Below are 18,518 nucleotides of genomic sequence, written 5' to 3' on the forward strand. Positions count from 1 at the left end.
GTTGTAATTTTTCTACCCATCTTTCAAATATTAGCTCTAAGTTGGAGATGTGAACAGCTCTTCATAGAAAAGGTACAGGAAAAGGGCACCAAAATGAAAAGGGAGCTGAAGTAACTCCCATACTAAGAAATGTTGCAACATTTGGGTCTTCTTAATTTACAAAAAAGGTGAGTAAGAGGGGACATGCTAGAGGTGTATAAAATAATGTCTGGTGTGAAGAGAGATGTTTTCTTGCTCTTTCATACTACAGTGGTGCCTTGCAAGACGAACGCCTCGCAAAACGAAAAACTCGCAAGACGAAAAGAGTTTTCCGTTTTTGAGTCGTTCCGCAAGACGAATTTCCCTATGGGCTTGCTTCGCAAGAAGAAAGCCCATAGGGAAATCTCTGGGGACCTCTTTTAAATGCTGGTGGTGGGGAGCAAAGCCTTTCGCCCCCCTCCGGCCTTCAGAAGAGGTCCAGGAAGGCCGGCGGGGGCCGAAAGGCTTTGCTCCCCACCCCCAGCATTTTAAAAGCGGCCCGGGACAGCGGAGAAGTCTCTGCTGTCCCGGGGGCTTTTAAAATGCTGGGGGTCGGCAGCAAAGGCTTCGCTGCCGCCCGCCGGCATTTTAAGATCGCCCCGGGACAGCGGAGAAGTCTCCGCTGTCCCGGGGGCTTTTAAAATGCTGGCGGTCGGGAGAAAAGCCCTCCTGTCCCCGGAGCTTGCGGGCAGGAGGTGGGGAGCAGGGCTTTTCTTCCCACCGCCAGCCTTCAGAACAGCCTTCTGAAGGCTGGCGGTGGGAAGAAAACCCCTTGTCCCCCCCCCCAGCCTTCAGAAGAGGTCGGGGGACAGACTGTCCCCGGACCTGGTCTGAAGGCGGTTTCCATAGGAACGCATTGATTGATTTTCAATGCATTCCTATGGGAAACCATGCTTCGCAAGACGAAAAACTCGCAAGAAGAAAAAACTTGCGGAACGAATTAATTTCGTCTTGCGAGGCACCACTGTACTAGCTACTAGCCAGGTTCATTGAATAGGGCTGAAAGGTGGGAGATTTAAGACAGGAACTGTTCACGCACTGCATAGTTAAACTGTGGAATTCACCAACACAAGATGTGGTGATGGCAACAAAGTTAGACGGCTTTAAAAGGTGACTAGACAAATTCACAGAAGATAGGGCTATTAATGACTACTAGCAAAGATGGCTATAGGCCACCTTCAGGATCAGAGGCAGCATGCCTCAGTTGTTTGCAAACAACAATAGGGAAAGGTCTATTGCCCTAGTGTCCTTTTTGTGAGCTTTACAGGCAAGTCTAGCTAGCCACGTGTGAGAAACAGAATGTTGGACTAGATAGGCCTTTGGTCTGATTCAGCAGGGCTCTTAATCAAATGTGAAACGTGTGTTAAAAATCAAGAAACTTGTTTCATTACCCACTATAAATTGATGGACAGGCAGACCAAGAATGTACCAAAGTTATTTGGTGATTGCAGTGGTTCAATCTTAGGTCTGTAAATAATAAGGTGTCTCCCCCCTCCCCCCACTGCCAACAACTCTTTTAGGATGAATAAATAAATAAATACTGTCTTATTTTTATTGCAAATACCTGTGATACCTAAACAAGCTCAGGTGTGTTTTGGGGCTTTATACAGTCCCATGTATATATTTTTTCTTAAAGAAAAGATATGCCAAAACTTAAACCAGGAAAAAGAAGATTCACAGAAATATTAATGTTGCTACTTGGTCATTAAGATAAAGATCAAGATCATGGTATGAAAGGAAAACCAAATACAGAATCCTCCACATGTATGACACCCACAGAGTAAGACATATAATCCAGACCACATTGCTCCCCCAACAGGGAGATCCAGGAGCAAACATAGACCCCAGAAGAGAATACAAGCTCTTCTGAGCTACACTGAGCTACAAGCTTGAACATAATAGTTATTCCAAAGCAGTCTCAATTATTTCAGTGGGTTTAATTCTCAAACAAACAGTGGTGGTTTACCAGTGTAAGCAGTAAGGCCATCATTTTCTCCAATGCATATTCGTAGCTCTCTTTAGAATACATCAGAGATCAAGAAAGTATTTGGGGGTTGGGCTGGGGGGGGGGGGGTTCCAGCAAAAATATAAAATATGATAGGAAACAGCCTGGTACTTTGAACTGCTTCTGTACATTTTGTGTATTAAGCATCCTATCTGTAGAATTATTTAAAAGTTTGCAAAACTGCAACATATTGTCTGAACTTAAGGACTGAAAGGCAAGCTTGGAAGGTTCCATTAGCACAAATAACACAATATTATAGCACTACAGGGTCATTCCAGCTAAACGCTTAACAGGCTCAGCTTTTAAAAAAAGAAGTGAAAATACTCTGACAGAGTCTACAAAGACACAGTGCTGAAAAATGACACCAAGCAATTGCTGCCAACAAAACCATGTCAGAGCAAACGAAATGCCACATACAGAGAGACAGAGAAGTAGAATAGTCATTAACAGTGAGCACCATCCCTAAAGGCATATATTCTTGCTACAACATTCACATAGAAAGACACATCCAGTACAAAGGAGGGGGGGATAGAGCACCATCAGGAAAAGAGCAGATGGCACCACATACTAATGCAAATGAAATTAACATACACAACTCTCCATTGGTGATCTCAAAAGACACCACCATGGTGATCTCAAAAGACAAAACAGATCTGCAAGACAAACAAGTACCCTGTTGCTGGCACAAATGAACATTAGCATGACACAACAATAGCACATGGCTCAATAGGCCAAGAGAAAAAAGCACAGACTAGCTCAGTCTCTGTTCTTCTCTCCTACAGATGAAAAAGACCATCCCCACTATGCAAGAAACAGGAATTATCACAAAGGGACGTGGGTGGCGCTGTGGTCTAAACCACAGAGCCTAGGGCTTGCCAATCAGAAGGTCAGCGGTTCGAATCCCTGCAACGGGGTGAGCTCCTGTTGCTCGGTCCCTGCTCCTGCCAACCTAACAGTTCGAAAGCATGTCAAAGTGCAAGTAGATAAATAGGTACCACTCCGGCAGGAAGGTAAACGGCGTTTCCGTGCGCTGCTCTGGTTTGCCAGAAGCGGCTTAGTCATGCTAGCCACATGACCTGGAAGCTGTACACTGGCTCCCTTGGCCAGTAAAGCGAGATGAATGCTGCAATCCCAGAGTCGTCTGCAACTGGACCTAACCGTCAGGAGTCCCTTTACCTTTAGGAATTATCACACCTGATATCCAGAATGTCTTACACAGAAAACATTCTACTATTTCCCACCAAATTCTGAGAATCCCCAAGAGTACTCTTCTGTGTTTTTATCGAGGGGTATTTCCAGATGCACAGAGAATGGGTGAAAGGCAACACTGTACAGAAAACCTCGCAACCTACATGGGGGTTACATTTCAGGGACAGCACCTAAAGCCAAAATCAAAAACAGTCAAACCTCATTGGGTTCAATGGCAGGTGGGCTTGCCAAAGCCTTTTTTCCTGGAACTATGCCCCCTTTCCATTTTTTTTAACTGCCACACACTTAAATCTGAATGTGCGTAAGTTAAATACATTTAAGTTGCAGGTTTGCTGTTACTGCATTTAGAAATAAAATAATTTTCATGCATTAAGCTTCTTACAGTACTTGAAAGACTTCTGATTGTTTCAACCTGACAATGCAGATCAGTCTTGGGCTACTACATGACCACTACCGCTAGGAAATTTGCCTTGCTTCTGTATCTCTTTAGTACAATAACTACAACCCATCATCTCATTACTAAAAGCACGAATGATTGATTTAGTGTCCATACCAACCTTGTTGAGTGAATTTATGAAACGTGTTTGACACATTTGTATCCTAGTTTCCTTCCAAGGAGTTGAGAACAGCATACATACAATTTATCAGATGAGGGCCAATAAACTGAGACTGAATCCCAATTAAAACATGAGGTTTTGTGGCTTGGTTGTTTCAAGATCCAAGAATTAAGCAGGTGCATTGATTAATATCCCAGATTAATCTCCCAATTCTCAATTGACTCTGCACTACTGAGAAAATTTCTGCTTATCATTTTAAGTCACCTCCAAATCAGCTTCAACCAAGTTTGATTGGCTCCACTGCTGTTAGTGTTCAGGAGCTTTTCAAAGCAGCATCTGACAACTGGGCTTGTAGCAACTGAGTTGAAAATGACCACATCAATTTACAGTGGTACCTCTGGATGCGAACGGGATCCGTTCTGGAGCCCTGTTCGCATCCTGAAGCGACGTCTGTGCATGTCGCGATTCACCGCTTCCGCACATGACGCTATTTTGAGCGTCTGTGCATGCACAAGCAGCGAAACCCAGAAGTAACGGCCGCAGAGCGTAACCTGAAAACGCTCAACCTGAAGCACATTTAACCCGAGTTATGACTGTATATTCATAGCAGTGCTATAGGTTCATTCATCCTCTGCTAGTGCCAAGCTTAATCTTCAAGTCTGCATTCCTAGTCTGGTATTTGTCACCTCCCTAAACCTTTACTTAGATCCCATGTTGACTGTAACTGGCTACTAATCCATGGGCAAAAGCAGCTTTTCAGATTACATTCTTTCTCTGGGCATCTGTTGGTCAATCCTCAAAGTGCCAGTTAGCTGTAAATCTTTAAATTCGTGGTACTGTCACTGATCAACACTAATGCCTATAGTTTCAGGAATTCTGTGCAATTCATTTTGCTTTGGGGGATTTTCCTCACATAGTGGGAATCACTTTACAAAGGCAGGCTGTATTAAAATTGCAACACCATTTGAAAAGAGGTACCATTTGCAAGGCCATGGTTCAAAATGGTCACTTTGAAGAATTACTCAAAAAGAAGTTGGTGATACAATTACTCAGTCTTTTTGAATTTCAAAATATCACAAATAAATCATACAAGCAATCCAATTCTGATACATATTCTTCAGCAACAATATTACTGTAACGTGCTGGCTGATCTATTGACCCATCTCTTGCTTTTGGCTATGAGACTGGTACAAGAAAACTCCTAAAGCTATGATAAAAACCAGACACACGCGATTTGCCTGATGAATTCCTGTCCTTTTCAAGAGCAGGGGGCAGGCAACTCTAGGCAATATTTGCCTCAGGTGGATACAGTCAATGAGCAATTCCCTTTTCAGGTTCTTTGGATCTAAATCTATAGCTGTGTGTGATTTTAGCACTCATTCCAATTTCTCAGAATCAGACAGCACATTCAGCTTGCATTTATGTGCTGGTGGCTTTGCCATTTTAAGTTAGAAGCTTTAATTTCTAATTCTTAGTACTAAAGAAAGAAGAGACTCACCTCTGGCTTTGGAACAAAAGCTCGACCTGGAATTGTGAAACACTTGTGAACAGTGCACAAGTACTGAGACATAATGGAAAGTCTGCTTCGCTGCCTGGCTCCTGTACTAGCTGTCAATCTCTGTGAAAGAAAACCACTTTTTGGTGAGTAAATTCATTCCAGCTAATTAAGCATTAACTTCTAGAAATTTAACAGGTGATATTTAACTCGCAAAAAACAGAAGAGACTTTCAGAGCATTCTCTTAATCAGAAAAACGATCAAAAAGCTTCTGAAGATGTCCATTAATGTCTAAAAAGGGCATGCGTTTTATTTATTTATGTACCGCCCTTCACACAAGCCACAGGCATATAGATAGGCATGGGACGCGGGTGGCGCTGTGGGTAAAACCTCAGCGCCTAGGACTTGCCGATCGCATGGTCGGCGGTTCAAATCCCTGCGGCGGGGTGCGCTCCCGTCGTTCGGTCCCAGTGCCTGCCAACCTAGCAGTTCGAAAGCAACCCCGGGTGCAAGTAGATAAATAGGGACCGCTTACCAGCGGGAAGGTAAACGGCGTTCCGTGTGCTGCGCTGGCTCGCCAGATGCAGCTTGTCACGCTGGCCACGTGACCCAGAAGTGTCTGCGAACAGTGCTGGCTCCCGGCCTCTAGAGTGAGATGAGCGCACAACCCTAGAGTCTGGCAAGACTGGCCCGTACGGGCAGGGGTACCTTTACCTTTACCTATGATAGGCATATAGACTTTTAAAACCAATAATCCTTAAAAACACGTAACAAAGCAAAGGGCCCAAGCTGGGCTGGAAAGGACAATCCCAGCCACAAGGGGCTTGCAGTCCATGCTAATCAATGCCAAGAGCAAACCCTTTTTTCAAGAGGGATCAGCACAGCTCAGGAACACAACTGGAACCAATCCCAATAGGGCTTCCACTTCCACTTAGCATCAAAGTTAGGCCTACTGGACCAATTGCCCAGATATCCCCATATCTATGATGCAAGTAGTGAACATAACTTCACTATGGGTCTCTTATACAGTCATACCTTGCATTTAATGTGCTTTGGAATTAGCGCGTTCGAGTTGCGCTCCGCGGCAACCCAGAAGTAACGAAGCGCGTTACTTCCTGGTTTCGCCGCTTTCGCATGCAAAGACACTCAAAATGACGTCACGCGCATGCGCAGAAGCGCCAAAACGTAACCCACGCACGCGCAGACACAGGTTACGTTTGCTTCTAGATGTGAACGGGGCTCTGGAACGGATCCCGTTCGCATCTAGAGGTACCACTGTACAAACAAAAAAGGTCCCTTTGTTCCCTAAAGAGTTTTTCATCTAGCAAAGGTATCAGATAATGAAAGATGAAATAAGTTTTCACCAATTCCCCCTTTGCCCTAAAGCTCCCAGCACCATTATCCACAATGTACTGAAGGGTTTCCCAACCCACCAGATCAGATCTTTGGGAGACAAAAGAGGCAATTGGGAGACAAAAGAGGCAATTGGTTAATGGAGGTATCTGTTGGGTCAAAAGCCCTTCTGCAAATGGACCTGCATAATTGCATTCAACTTGTTATTCCTGGGACTGGACACTTGGAGCTTATTACTGCAGTGTAATGTTATCTGCACTGGCATATCTGAGCTCAGTTCAAGATACTGGTTCTTGAAATAATGCCTTCTGAACTGGGTATTTGGATGACTCCTCTATATACGCCTTATGTATTCCATTTAACACATGAAGACTGTAGTTTGGTGTATGTCTATTAGAAACAAGCTCTTTCCAACAGGTAAGCTCTCCCCAGTAATTTCAGGCATCAGGCTTTTTCATAAGTCTTTAGGGACTGGCTGAAGTTGTCTTTAGGGACTTATTTCTATGGTTGCATTTACAAAAAAAGAACAATGTTGGGCCAGAAGCAGAGAAACAAGAATTAAAATCTTCTCTTAGTCATGAAGATCAGACATTGCATCCCTCATCTCTCTCAGGGAAACCTACTTCACAGGGATATTGTGAAAATAATGAAAGGAGGAATAATGTACAAAAGCCTGAGCTCTTTGAAGGAAGGACTGAATAAAGATGTACTTAAACTTGAAAGTGTGGGGAGAAAAGCTTTTAAAGACCAGAAAACTTCCACCAAATCTAGCTCATTCTATTACCATGATCATACCACTGCATTTCCTGTAGCTTTGTTCCTAGCAGACAAGCACAAGAAACTCACTGTGCATGCTATTTTCCATCTCATTTAAGCTACATTTTGTGCAGAAGCACTATAATCTACATGTCACATAAGGGAAAAAATTGATCACATATACAGCTGGTTACAGCTATATAAAGCACAGACTCTCTATTTCCTCCTAGCTGCCAACATACTGTTCCCTTTCATTTCCAACCTATTTCAGAATTACAAGTCTCATCCACTGGCCAGATCACTAAGCTTAGAAAGCAGTTCACACTATCAAATATTTCAGCAATTCCAACACAGCATTTGTGCCAGAAACCACGTGGATTGAAAACTGATAAAAGGGATTTGTTTTGTCTCACAACTGCAGCATCTTAAGAGGTTGGTGCTGATGATGATCCTTATATCATGGCAATAACATTAGGAACTGATATTCAACATTCATAAATTGCACTATGTAAGATGCAATATATAAAAGGCCATCTTCAATACCAAATATGACTGAAACAGTGACATCAAGGTGCTGATAGCATACACACTTCCAAGGGGAGGAAGTGCCACAGACAAGGTGCCACTACAGAAATTAGCTCATTCAGTGTCACTACACTGGGCAGCTTTCACTGGTGGTACAAAGAGTCTTCACTGCATTTCTTAAGGCTCCAGAAAGATCATATAGGGAGAGGAACTTGCTCAAGTATTTGGATGCCAAGTGGTTTAGAACTTTGTAAGTTAACATTTTGAACTGGAGTTGGTAGTGTATAGGCAGCCAGTGCAGATTCTGCAGAACTGGAGATACGTTCTCCTAGTACATTGTACTAATAAAAATTCTGGTGGCCATACTGAAAGTTTCTGCTTCCAGACCATGTTGAAAGATAGCTTCAAAAGAGTGCATTACAGTAATCTAGTTGAAAGGTTAACAGAGGATGGATTACTGCGGCAAAGTTATTCTGGTCCTGGAGTGGTTGTAGCTTGTGAAAGAGCTGCAGCTAGAAATAGGCACTCCTTGCCACTAACACCACCTGGGCGTCAAAAGACAATGATGGATCAAGAAGTATTCCTAAACAATGTACCAGCTCCTTTGGGAGGAGCACAACCCTGTCAAGACTTGGCTATCTTATAAATTTCTGGAGAAGAGAACCAATCAACAATTTAGCTTAGATATGCCTTAATTTAGAGAATTTGTACTTGCAGAGTTGCCCTCCTAAAATGGTGAGCAAGCTCTGCCATCAACCAAATTTTGGGCGACCAATCTTGAAGTCAGAAAACAAAGTTAGGAGTGTAATTCCAGTCACAACATTTAGTTACTGTTATAGCTCAGTGCATAGGAGGCATGCATGAAGAACCCATGGGATCACCAGAAGAAGGGTTCAAGTCTATAAGAATACTGCAGGAGAGTTATTTTGCTGCTAGTGTGAGGGGAACAAGCTTTTTGCAAAGGAGGGGACCACAGTCCCAAGGAAGAACAGAACCCACAACAGGAAGCACAAGGGTCCACCACCACATACTCTTTCCAAAATGGAATTATTGCCACATACTTCCATAAGAGGTGCACCGTATCTGCCACAGGTGACTTACAAAGGCAGAACCTATTATGTATGGATTTACATACTAAACAGGCACAGTGTTGGTCCCAAGTTTCCACCCAACTCTTGCTCTTTCCCCACAAAAAGAAACCCTGATCTCTTGCCATATACTAGATTCACCCATTTTTTGTCCCTACTCTGGAAGTTTATTGCAAGTGTTTTGATTATGCTGGCACAAATGTATTGTTAATGCAAGCCCCCCCCCCCGACAAAAAAACACCACATAGCACTGTGCTCAAATAGCCTGGGGGACTCATGGGTAGGATCATTCTGTTGGACTCTCATATGCATAGTCTAAGTCAGCTACTTAGACAGATGTCCCTAGTTTTTGTCAGGACTTGCTTATGAAGCTAGTAGTAGTAGTAATACTAGTAGTACTAAGCTATTTATTTATTTATTTTGTTTATTTTTATTTAGGAAGAAGAAGAAATGGGATTCCCCTTGGAATGGTTGTGGATGAAAGTGGTAATGGTTCCACCACTGTGTTTTCATCCTAAGAATGAATTCAGTAAAACGAAAAGCCAGAACTAAGGAACTTCAAAATAATACCTCTTGCACTACGAAGAATTTGGTCTAACTTTTATATTAGCACAGCATGCAATATAATTTTTGTTACAAAAAGTTTTTCCCTACAAATCTTGAAGATTGAAAGAGCAACACACTAAGATGTACAGCAGGGGGCAGCAACATGCGGCCCATGGGCCAGATGCAGCCCATGAAGACCATTTTACCGGCCCACGAGCCATCCCTGAACCAAGCTAAACCGGCACAGTGCAGGGACTTGCTGAGCAGCGCCAGAAATTGCATCTGCGCATGTGCAGATACTGGAAATCGCTTCTGCGCAGGTGCGAATTTTGGTGTCTGGGCATGCGCAGAAGCGATTTCCAGTACTGTGGACATGCGCAGATGCCATTTCCGGCACCGCGCTGCGCCGGTCTGGCCCACGGACAATCTCCGCAGGAGTGATCCAGCCCATGGCCGGTAAAAGCCTTGCTGACCCCTGATGTACAGCATATTAAATGTCTCAAAAAAAACAGAAGCAAAATACAACTAAGACATTTCTTAATTTACATATTAGATCTGTTTCTGGTTTAATAATTTATAAGGAAGTAAGAAGCAAACTTACCTCCCCAACCTCCTTCTGAAAGGTCAATGTCATCTGTATTCTACCATATCTAAAAGGTCCATCTCTCTTTGATATATTCTCAAGCCACTTGATTATTAGGGGAGTTGAAACACTAAAAGGTAGATTTCCTATAATATGTATGTCTGGTGGATCTATAAGAAAGTGTGAAAGAAAACATTTTTTCATATCTCTATGTGATTAATTGATATTTATGTAAGAATGAAACACATTTTTACTACAGGTGGGAATTTGCCACAAGATTTGACTTATCTCTGCACCTATGGGAAGCAACCTTCCTTTGGGCTTCCTTTGCTCTGTGCATTTCCATTATCTGGGACCATTAATTAGATCTGTTAAAAATGAACCTGTTTCTCCCCGCCTCCAAATTACTAAAAATAGCAATGTATTTCCCCTTTTTCATATAAGGAGATGACATTTGCAGACATATGACCCCCTCCAAAATGGATTAAGTCTGCCAATTGGTAGGCAGATACATCCAGCAACCATATTTTTACTATAGAGAATACAAAGTATTCATTACCACCTGAATATTTTATCATGCCTGACGAGACATTTAGTGTCATGTCTAGTTTAGCGCTATGTTTGCTGAAAGATTCACACATCACACTGATGAAGCCTTGTCAATGTATATGTAACCAACCAAAATAAATACAAAAGAAAGTTTAAAAAATCTATTGGAAGGGGCCTGTCACAACTTGCTTGGGTTAGGCCCAGAAAAAATTCTGAGGGTCCCATACATTTTGTTTGTATGTTTTTTTTTTAAAGTACACATTTTATTCAGGTGAATGTTAAAAAATGTTCAACAGATCTCCAAAATCTTTTTTCCCCTGTAATTTTTTCTTATTGGCTAGGGTTTCTGCCAAAAGTTAGGGTAGTAGGAAGGTTCAGTTTATTTTTCATAATAAGAATGCACTGTCCCTTCCTTTAGTAGCTTCTCAAGTTAAAAAGACACAAATGTTCAATCAATTACTAGTTTTTTTAATATCTGCATATGCCACTAAAACGGCAACCCCCAACAGCTAAAAATATCTGATAGCAGGGTGGAAAGTGAATTATCTGAACCACAGTGGGAGAAGACCTGCAGATCAGGAATTTGAGACAAATTTAAAATGGCAGCCTGGGAATGATAGGATAGGACGGGGGAAGAAGTCTTCCTATCATCAATGTCTTCCATTTCCTCTCTAAACACACAAGATGTAACCGGCTGTGTTCTTAGATAAATAAGGTATACTATTCATAGTATCAAATTATAAATTTCAATGGAAGTAACTCATAAAGTTCAACAAATGAACAAAGCAGAAGACACAGGGGATCAGATCATTCTTTAGTCAGTACATGCATAAGGTCCATCCGTGTAATGGTGACTATTCCATCTGTCTGTTCGTAAAGTCCAAAAAATCCACATGAAAGGTTGCTACAGTTCCACAAAATCCTTACACAGAGTCTAGACAAGGATTTCCAGAATATTGGCCTTGTTTCACCGTCCTGGGCTTCATCAGTACTTAAAGCTCTAAGTAATGCAAATAAATACAAGATCATGATCTCACACATTTTACAGCAAAAATAATATAAAACCATAAACAACTGTACATACCATATGTGACATTACAGGACAGTGGATCTTATGGAATAACAGTAGCTGCAGTAAGTAGCAACTGTTACAAAGTAGGGTTATATGGACAAGCACAAAATTGATTGCATTACAGGTGTTGGCAATCCACAGATACAAAATATCTTTCTTAAAGTGACCCATATGGCACAGCAAAAGTAAAACCAAACTTAATCCACGTTCAGATGATATACATGTAAACATTAATACAAACTCATACATAAATGTAAACAATTTTTGGATCTAAAGTAAAGGCAATCCACAGATGCACAATTAAGTACTCAAAATACACCACTTGGAAACAAACTTAGTCCATGCTACATGTAAACATTAGTACAAATTCACACAAAAAAACAACTATAATCAATTTCAGTATTCAGACCTGAGGGATGTAAGGAATTGAATAAGAAAATAAACCAAGTTTCTTTCTGCATAAGGATTTTTTTTAGCTCGTTCTGCAGGACCTGAATACGTCCAAATTGCAAAAAATGTCAAGTCCTCATTGGAATGAGATGCTTCAATAAAATGTTGCACTAAAGAAGCATCTATTACATTGTTCCTGATCCTAGATTGGTGTTCTGATATTCTTACTTATCCACAGGACATCTAATCATGCACAGGCATTTGCCACATGTACTAATCCACGTGTAATTTACGTGATTAGATGTCCCTGTGGATTGTTGTATGTAGGTCATACTCTCAGACCTATCAAAGTAAGAATGAGAAGCATCTCATTCCGATGAGGACTTGACGTTTGTTGAACTTTATGAGTTACTTCCGTTGAAATTTATAATTTGATACTATGAATAGTATACCTTATTTATCTAAGAACACAGCCGGTTATGTCTCGTTTGAGTATGCTTTACATGACCATAGGTTTGTTTGTTGTTGTTTTCCATTTCCTCTCAGCAAGAATTAAACAGCTAGAAAGGAAACACCAAACTTCTAAACAAGAGTGAAACCAAGTGTCAGAAACTGGTAAATACCTTGAAATTGCATCTATACACTGTCAGAAGAACATGTGTAGAAAAATGACTGCTTCACAAGGTATTCACCAACCAGAAACAATATCCACAATTGCTTTGAGAAAGCATAATGTTGAGACGAGTATACCAGTCTCCTAGCACTCACAGATAACCGAAAATATACAGACCACTGAATGTTCCATTCATCCAATAAGCAGCTAGCCATTTTGATTACAGAAATCTTTTTTAAAAAACAGTATTCTGAATCACTGTAGTTCTAGCATACTAACCATCTTCCCAGTTCTTCATAAGGTGTTCTGGAAAAGCTTTGCCTAATTTATTATACGTTAAAATGTCTCCATGAACAATACGAACTTTTCCTGGAGCTGCATCAGACAACATCTGTGATTTTTTCAAAGAAAAAAAAAGCAAGAATAAGAGAAGGAAGGGGGGGGAATAAAGTATAGAAAGAAGAAGAGACAGAGACTACAAAATCCTCTATCACAAATATATCTTAACCCTTATTCCACACACAGAAGAGTGAACCCTCTCAGCTCTCACCAGGGACCTTCCCGCTCTTCCCCCAACCTCCCACCCTGGGAGATCCTCTCGACCCTGCCCCTCACGTAGGGGTCTTCATCTTCCATCCATCACCTTCCTGTGTGTATCTTTATATCAAAGCACGAACATGGGACAGATAAAGGCCTCAATATTCGTGATTAAGGGTGAGACTCAGATCATATTTACTGGAAAGAGAATACACTTTAAAAACTAACTACCTGCTGAATAAACAGGACTGTGGCAAAACAACTGAAATGTTATTTGGCACAGACTTAATAGGATATCCAACTTTTAAAATAGGATATTCAATGTTTAAAACAGCTAAAATTGGAAAATTACTATCAAAAGTCTTGTGAAACATTTGGATACCTGAAGCCCTGGAATAAAACGAGGATCTTTCTCAATTAACAGGACTTCTGCAACACCAGCATTCAAAATAGATCTTGTGATTCCTCCTGGCCCAGGGCCTACCTCGCACACATGCGCATCTTTCAGACTGCCAGCTTTTCTCACTATCTTATCTGCAAGAAAGGACACACAAATTAGTTCATCCTCAATGCACAGAGCTCATTAAGAAAAGCAGTTCAATGAGTTCATTTCAGAATGGAAATCAATGATTGCATCATCAAGTTAATTAAATTGGATATAAATTGGACTAAGACATCTATCACAAGATGTATGTATTTGGTCTTTAGTATATAAGTTTAACTACAAAACTTATTTTAACTGTATTAGAAGTTCCTCTTTCATACAGAGTATGAAAGTTAGGGCATACACTCCCTAGCCTATACATGTTTACCTGGGTATAAGTTCCACTGAACTCAAACGGACATATTGAGGACTCGGCTATACAACTGCAAATAAAACGTTTTAAGTGTGTTGTAAAGTGCAAATACGAATGTGACACTAGATGGTGAAGTTGAGCTACGGCAAATTCAGTACATTTTTCCAGTGCTTTTTTTCTGGGGGGATGCAGGGGTACACATACCCCTAAACATTTTGTGAATCTAAGTTTGGCCTCATTGAGGGGCAGTATTTCAATATGAGTAAGGAAATGAGAGTACGCCTAAACATTTTTTTTCTGAGAAAAAGCACTGCATTTTTCAAAACGTTTTTTAAAAAAGCATTTTCACAGCGTGTTTTATATGTGTGTAGATTCCATCAGCGTAAACATATAATATGCTTGAACTGTAAAAGTAATAAATTTTGTTACAGTTTGCAAACATTTTCTCATTAACTATGACTTTGGTTTGCAAGCTTTTTTAAAAAAGAAAAACAATTACCAGCAAAACTGTCTGCAAATGAACAAATATGGCCTTCTAAGTTCAAAAAGGCTTACCTCTGCTTAAAACTTTGTAAGATTGTACTATGTAGTTTTCTTCTTTCCTCCATGCTCTCTCTCATTTAGTGATTCATCTGACAGATTTAGTTTCAAGAATCACCTTACTTTGATTCAGTTGTCACTTCATTCCTAATCCTACCCTGGCATGACAATGGCACCAGATTTGTTTGATTAGCAGATCCTGCTGACCAGAAAAACTGGGGCACTTTGCATCTACTTTTTTCATATTAAAAAATCACTGTGTAATTGTTAATGAAATTTAGGTTATTTACTGGCTATTCACATAAAAAAAGTTCCCACCTCTCCAACTTCTCTGTTCAAATTGCTAGAACTTGGCAAAAACTAATCTTTCTGGGCCCTCAGACAATAATGCAAAATGGCTGCTGTAGGTGAGCCTGTCTATTCACAAAATGACTGCCAAGAAAGTAACAAAACTGATCACCCTGCATTCAATCTCTCTCACACCAGATCTTCACAAATGCACATCTGTTCTCTCCCAGATATAGTGACTGGAAGTGCATTCGTATGTAACATATGTCATATGTTTAACAAGTCCAACAGTCAAACCTATGCCACATAGTTGTGCTGCCTGCAAGCGCTCCAGTTGGAGAACAGCTTTTACCAAAGGTGTTGTGGGTTTTGAAGACACTCGAACTCAGGACGCAAGGGAGAAATGTGCTAGGAGGAAGGCACGCTTGGTAAATCCACACCATGATCAACTCCCGCCCAGAAACCAATGTCCCCACTGTGGAAGGACGTGTGGATCCAGAATTGGCCTCCACAGTCACTTACGGACTCATTGTTAAAACTGTGTTTATGGAAGACAATCTTACTCGGCTACAAGTGATCACCAAAGAAGAATAAGACAGTGCAAAGCTATCAGGGAGAATGGAACTGGTTAAACACGTGGCATTTGGTTCACAGGAATTACATCGCCACACATGAACTCTCTTCACATGGTCTACTTCACTGGGTCAGGGTGAAATTAAATAAGAGAATCATCACTCTCACTAGTGGTTTCAGTACGGGGCACATTGTTTATGTTTCAGTTTGGGTGATAACCTGGCTCCGCATAACATAACTTTATCCATTAATTTATATCATCAGAACACGCTATAGAGGTAAATTGATAGCCCTTGACCTATGCTACCATACTGAAGTATTCTAAACTGTAGACATTACATAATTAAGGCCTGGAGTATAGGCAATTCCCCATTTGTGTGTGTTCAAGGCATGCACAACCGTGACTACATACATCGTCACGAACCTGGAAGTGGCAAAAAAAAAAGCGCAAAAATGGCCCCAAAAGAGCACAAAAACTGTGCAAAAATAGCATCTAGTGACCCAATGAGCCTTAACAAGTGCAATTCCAGGAGCCTTTGCACTAACCTTGGAGAGGCCTGTGAAGAGTTGGGAGTTTTGAGCGAGCAATTGCGGTAGAATTGCCTATATGGAATATTTTCATGAATCATGCCATATCTGGGTTTTAATTGTGCACTCACTTACCTGGGAGTAAGTCCCATTAAACTCAATGGGTCCTTTTTCTAACAAAACAATAGAATGCTTAAACTGTTAATCCATGTTTGAATAATTTAAACATAGTGCATTCAATTTAAATAAACATACAAATATAATCTATTTAAACACAGCTTTTTAAAAATGTAGAAAACCACAAAGTAGTATATGTATGAAAACTGAAAGATGACACAGACTGCTTACCTGTAAGTCTCAGATCCAGAAGAAAGTTCTGGGACAGCTGCTTTTCAGCTTTGAGCTTAAACAGTTTAATAATTTCTCCAATTGTTGGAAGAGGTGGTAGGCGGAACATAACCGCTTGTCTTGATGCAGTCATTGATTAAAAGTGTTACTCTTTGCCACTAGCAAAATATTAGGAGGAAAAGATTAAATTAGAACTTCTTATATATTCGGCTATCAAGTTTTAAGAGGCATCGGAATTCTACACCCACCTACATGAATGCTTTTTTAATTGGACCAGCAACATCCAACTCATGCTTTTTGTCAGCATCAAACGTTCTAAAGTACCCAAAACTTTAGGTAATATGTTTCTGAAGACTTTCTGACTGAAAATATGGCCTAGAGTGGATACAAATACAGTGGTACCTCGGGTTACATACGCTTCAGGTTACATACGCTTCAGGTTACAGACTCCGCTAAACCAGAAATAGTACCTCGGGTTAAGAACTTTGCTTCAGGATGAGAACAGAAATCGTGCTCTGGTGGCATGGCGGCAGTGGGAAGCCCCATTAGCTAAAGTGGTCCTTCAGTTTAAGAACAGTTTCAGATTTAGAACGGACCTCCAGAACGAATTAAGTACTTAACCCGAGGTACCACTGTATTTATGTGTGGTATAGGAAGCAGCACACGAGATAATAACAAATTGCCCTTGCAATCCTGGTTCAGGTATATGTTGGGGTGCTTCTAAACTCACTTCGAGAAAACATTCAAACCCCGCTTTTCGCAGCCCTCCTATGGCAGCTCTAGCTTGCCTTGGAAGAACCTGCAAGGGCCGTATATAGAAACACTGGTCTTCCGTGAGTGCAACCTACTCAAGTTTAGCAAGCAAGGCGCCACACGCCGCTCCTCTGCTGCTTCTGTGTGAGCTGAGGGGCAGAAGCTTTCGGGCTGCCAACTGGCTAAAGAAAAGAACCTCTCTTGGAGCCCGTTGACAACAGCTTATATACGTTTTCACAGCATTTGATAATGGATTCAGATGGGGTGGTCGAGGGAAGGGCATACCCCGCCTCCCGTCACGGGCTTCGGGGGGGGGGCCTTGGCGGGCTCTAACCGAAAAGGCTCGCGGCCAGTTCACTGAGGGGAGTCGGCGCGAGCGCACAGGAGGAGCAGAGCAGCCGGCAGAACCAGCCGCCGCGCGCTCAGGTCGCCGGTGCGCACGCGCAACGCGGGGAGGGGCGGAGGAAAACGCGCGAGAAGCGAAGGCGGGCGCTTGCAACTTACAGTTATGGGTCCGTTTCCCTCACAAGACGCCGCATTAGGAAAGAGGCGGAATGAAGTAAAACGACGAGGAACACAAATACCGGGGGAGGGGAGTGCTCGCTTGTTGCTTGTGAGATGGAATAGCGTCAATTGCCCCTTTCCCCCCAACCTCCCTTAAATAAAAAAAAAATTACCCTCATGACCCCGGATGCGGAAATCCGTATCATTTACCCTCTTCCCACTGCAGGTTTGGAAAAGACGCTCTACCCCTTCTTCTTGTCTTCTCTCCAGGGAGAACTCCGCCCAACTGCCGACAGCCGCCCGCTCATTGGCTGGTGTACATTAGAGCCTAAAGGGGGCGGGACGCACTTGGCTGCGTATAGCGCTCGAGGAAGGCGTTCGCCGCTCAACGCTTTATTGCTTCGCTGCCTTCTTCCGCCTCTTCGTTGTTTCCGGAATTTTTCGCTCACTGCTTTCCACCACCCAACTTTCTCAGCCAGCCCTTAGAGCGAAGGGCGGGAAGATCTGAGATCCTTCTGTGGCATTTAAGCTCTTCCTCCATCTTCAGTGGAGATTTGACTCTGGGTCAGGATCATGCAATAGGGAATAACATGGGAGAGTTCGGAGTCTTAACAACAGATTCCAGCGAGAAAAGAGGATCTCTGGACATGTGCAAAGTACAGTTCCCCCTCTGCTTAGTAACCATGAGAGATAGTATTTTGGCATTAGGAGATGAGGTTATGTGAGAAGGTATAGCTAGTATGTAGAATGCAATGCAGAATACTAATGAAAAGCTAATTTTTATAGCAATTAAGAACTCCCTTCTGTCATGCTGATCCTTGGAGAGGGTCAGGTCAGTCACATTTTCCCAAGTCTAGCAAAGGTGTGAGGGGATTTCATAGACTTCACAC

The 18,518-nt window shown here is 41.8% G+C and overlaps 1 protein-coding gene across 5 annotated transcripts in view; it reads right to left on the reverse strand.

Annotated features, from left to right (window-relative positions):
* The window catches only part of TFB1M (transcription factor B1, mitochondrial), a 31,730-nt gene extending 13,824 nt beyond the window's left edge, over positions 1 to 17,906 (reverse strand). Inside the window, exons 1-6 of one of the 5 annotated variants that reach the window (XM_053382233.1) lie at positions 17,802 to 17,906; positions 16,372 to 16,529; positions 13,680 to 13,831; positions 13,040 to 13,151; positions 10,155 to 10,306; positions 5,288 to 5,407 (exon numbers count right to left, since the gene is read on the reverse strand). In XM_053382233.1, coding sequence (XP_053238208.1) covers positions 5,288 to 5,407; positions 10,155 to 10,306; positions 13,040 to 13,151; positions 13,680 to 13,831; positions 16,372 to 16,504 — 669 coding nt within the window. In that variant the 5' untranslated portion in view covers positions 16,505 to 16,529; positions 17,802 to 17,906. Of the gene's footprint in view, positions 1 to 5,287; positions 5,408 to 10,154; positions 10,307 to 13,039; positions 13,152 to 13,679; positions 13,832 to 16,371; positions 16,530 to 17,219; positions 17,370 to 17,409; positions 17,428 to 17,628; positions 17,758 to 17,801 lie in introns of those variants that run through there. The other 4 variants (XM_053382231.1, XM_053382234.1, XM_053382232.1 and 1 more) reach the window with 4 other exon arrangements.
* Between the last annotated feature and the right edge of the window lie 612 nt (positions 17,907 to 18,518).

This window comes from Podarcis raffonei, chromosome 3 (genome assembly GCF_027172205.1).
Source record: "Podarcis raffonei isolate rPodRaf1 chromosome 3, rPodRaf1.pri, whole genome shotgun sequence".
Taxonomy (NCBI): Eukaryota; Metazoa; Chordata; class Lepidosauria; order Squamata; family Lacertidae; genus Podarcis; species Podarcis raffonei.